The following is a 3,025-nucleotide window of genomic DNA, read 5'->3' as shown; positions in this document are numbered from 1 at the left end:
TCATATTTTTTTTTAATTTTTGGATTTTTTGTCATTATTTCGATTCCTTTTGAAATCTTATCCTATTGTTGTAATACTGATGGTTCCTATTTGCTTAGACACGACATTTGCTTCAAGGGATCGCAAAGATCACTTTCAGAGAAAAGCTTATTGTATAAATTTCTTCGACACTTTCTTCTGGCACTTTTCTATTTTTTTGATTTTTTCCTGTATTTGTTGTTTTCTTAGTCATGAGACCTGTTGTGATGTCCTATTGATAACGTATGAATGATAATCATCATAGTCCTCACACCGGGGCATAACGTAATGTGTTTATTGACTTCCTTTGAAAGCTATTGAATTTAATGGCCTTGATATTAGATATTTTTTTAAAAATTTTTGTGATTCTGATATACTTGTTCATATTAGTTGGTTCTTTGAAATCATATTTTTTAAACAAAAAACATCTCATTGATGACGTGAGAAAGACAATTATCATAATTGTCACTTCAAAGCATAACGTTATATTTCTACTGACTTCCTTTGAAAGCTATTTTATATAATGGCCTTGATATCACGTGTTTTTTTAATCAAAATTTTCGTGATTTTGATATACTTGTTCATATTGTTGATTTTTTGAAATCACATTTTGTAAACAAATAACCATCCCATTTATGAAGTATGAAAGACAATCAACATAGTGCTCACATCGAGGCATAACGAAATGTGTTTATTGACTTCCTTTGAAAGCTATTGAATTTGATGGCCTTGATATTACGTGTTTTTTTTTTCAAAACTGTCGTGATTTTGATATACTTGTTCATATTTGTTAGAATCATGTTTTTATACAAAGAAACAACCCCTTGCGGTTAGAAAATAATCAAAAATAAAAAGTTTTCACTGAAAAGCTTACTTTTTAAAGGCTTCGACAATTTTCTCTCAATATTTTTTGACTTCGCTGTTTTCGACTGTTTTTTTTGTTCTTTTTGTATCGACTGTTTTTTTGTTCTTTTTGTACGCGTAAAACTCTGAGAGGTTTCATAACCTTCTTAATGAGGATTGAAAAAATGATGTTTCTCTATGCAGTCAGTTTATAGCAAACAGTCTAACAATTTATGCTATGATTCGTTTTAATACATTTGTTAAATTTTTCAGTTTTTTGTTGTTCTTTTTGTCTCTTCGTAATTTTTTTCATCCCTGAGAGGTCCCATTGAGCTGATTTAACGTGTCTATTGATATTACGTCGTAACTGCTGTTTTGTTTGGTGGACGATATGCGTTTGCATAAAAATTTTGTGAGTGGTCAATCTTTGTGTTTATTTTTCTTTTTTTTCAAATTCGCGTAATAACAGATCCCAATGATTTTCAAATAAGGACCGAGCGAACTTATTCAGTTGGTCAGCACAACTTTAACTAAATTAGCATAAATAACAATTGAAATAAGAGAAACAAAACTCAGATAAAATCTAATGATTTTAACAGCTTCAATAATTTGTGTTTTAGCAATTTGTTTTTTTTTTTAGTTTTTCTGTAACTTTGGATCATTTTTGGCTTAGTCTAAACAAATACTTGTTTTATCGGTTTCGTATTGACTTTTTAGTAATTTTATCAAGAATATTTTCGTTAAAAGCTAAGGGATTTTCGTTAAAAGCTAAGACGTTTGACGTTACGAAACATTTTTTAAAATGTTGATTGATTTTTGAATTTTGCCACATTATTTTTTTTGTGAACTTGATACCTAGTCCCGTTAAGGAAAAATCCCATCTGCTGTGTAGTTAAGAAAAAGTAAGTGTGTAGCTAAGGATTGCATTTTGACGTTGATACTAGGTGCTTTTAAATTTAGATATTGAGTTTCCGCCGTGAAATTTTTTGTTTTTGCTGACTTTGTTGTTTGTTTTTTTTCTCATAGTCTTTTTATTGACAACGCTTTCTCTTGTGAGCGCTGTAATGGGGCATGGCATTATGTAATACAATTAGTAGTTTGGGTGTGTAAAGATCTTTTCAACTTAAACATCTATTTTGGATTATCTCTTCATTTGGTTGACAATTAAGTCAAAAATGTAGATGAGCCCGGGTCGGAACATCATGTGCAAACGCACATTAACGAGCTTCCTTGTTGTACCTTTGGGAACACAGTCGCTCTTCTTCTCATCCACCTCTAATTGGGTGAGTCGTTTATTACAATTGATAAAAAGCTAAGCTTGGAAATATGTGAATTAAAATATTGAGTTCATTCTAATTTGGCCAATGATATGTATTATGAATTGACACTTTTGCAGTATTAAGTAGGCACAGTACAGTGTCTGTTCAGTCACTTGGAGGCTGTCGGGGTCATGTCGCATGTCGTCATGTTTGAAAATGACTGGTTCTATCTAGAGAGGAATCTGGCCAGTCTCTCGTCAGACATGAGTTTCTCTTCTAGTCTCTTGTACTTCACTGGGGCACTGGCTTTGTGACTGAAATACAATACAATTCACACCTCCAAAAGATCTCATTTCATAGTCAAATAAAGGTGCTCAAGTATTCTGCGAGTTTCTTTTTCGAAGTTTTGCAGAATAAGCCTAGAGTACATATACTTTAATGAACGCAGTCTTAAATGGTTTTTGACATCCATCAGTGTTCACACAAAGTTCATGGAAAATTTTGAAACTTTCAAAAGGGTTTTGAATTTTCGAGCGATGCATTTTCATGCTCTGCTTTTATTCACGTGGCCATAAAAATTGGCACGTTTTCGGGATTTGTTCTGTGTTTATGGCTGTTTGGGGTTTCTGACAATGAGATCCAGCTGTGAATGAGATGTCAGTGCGAAGTAAAAAAGACTGCGAGCATACCATAACTTAGCTCAAAATACTCTCTCCCATTGTGTAAATAAATCATTAGTTTCAGCTTGATAGTTTCAATAATCAATATTATTGCAACTATTATGCTTTCTGCTTTTTTGTCAAGTTCATAGCTTAGTGTTGGTTTTTCTGTACTGATCTATATTACTATGAGCTCTGATCAGGGAGTAAACAGGCGGAAAACATTTCTGAGCAGCCTAAGCTAAG

At 32.5% G+C, this 3,025-nt stretch overlaps 1 protein-coding gene across 1 annotated transcript in view; it reads right to left on the bottom strand.

Annotated features, from left to right (window-relative positions):
* Positions 1 to 2,174: 2,174 nt before the first annotated feature.
* The window catches only part of LOC142340036 (dynein regulatory complex subunit 7-like), a 282,610-nt gene continuing 281,759 nt past the window's right edge, over positions 2,175 to 3,025 (bottom strand). Inside the window, exon 20 of the mRNA XM_075390439.1 lies at positions 2,175 to 2,438. Within this exon, the coding sequence (XP_075246554.1) occupies positions 2,347 to 2,438 (92 nt within the window). The 3' untranslated portion in view covers positions 2,175 to 2,346. The remainder of the gene's footprint in view (positions 2,439 to 3,025) is intronic.

Source organism: Convolutriloba macropyga, chromosome 1 (genome assembly GCF_964194025.1).
Source record: "Convolutriloba macropyga chromosome 1, txConMacr16.3, whole genome shotgun sequence".
In the NCBI taxonomy this organism is placed as follows: domain Eukaryota; kingdom Metazoa; phylum Xenacoelomorpha; order Acoela; family Convolutidae; genus Convolutriloba; species Convolutriloba macropyga.
This window is presented reverse-complemented; position numbering and strand designations above follow the sequence as displayed.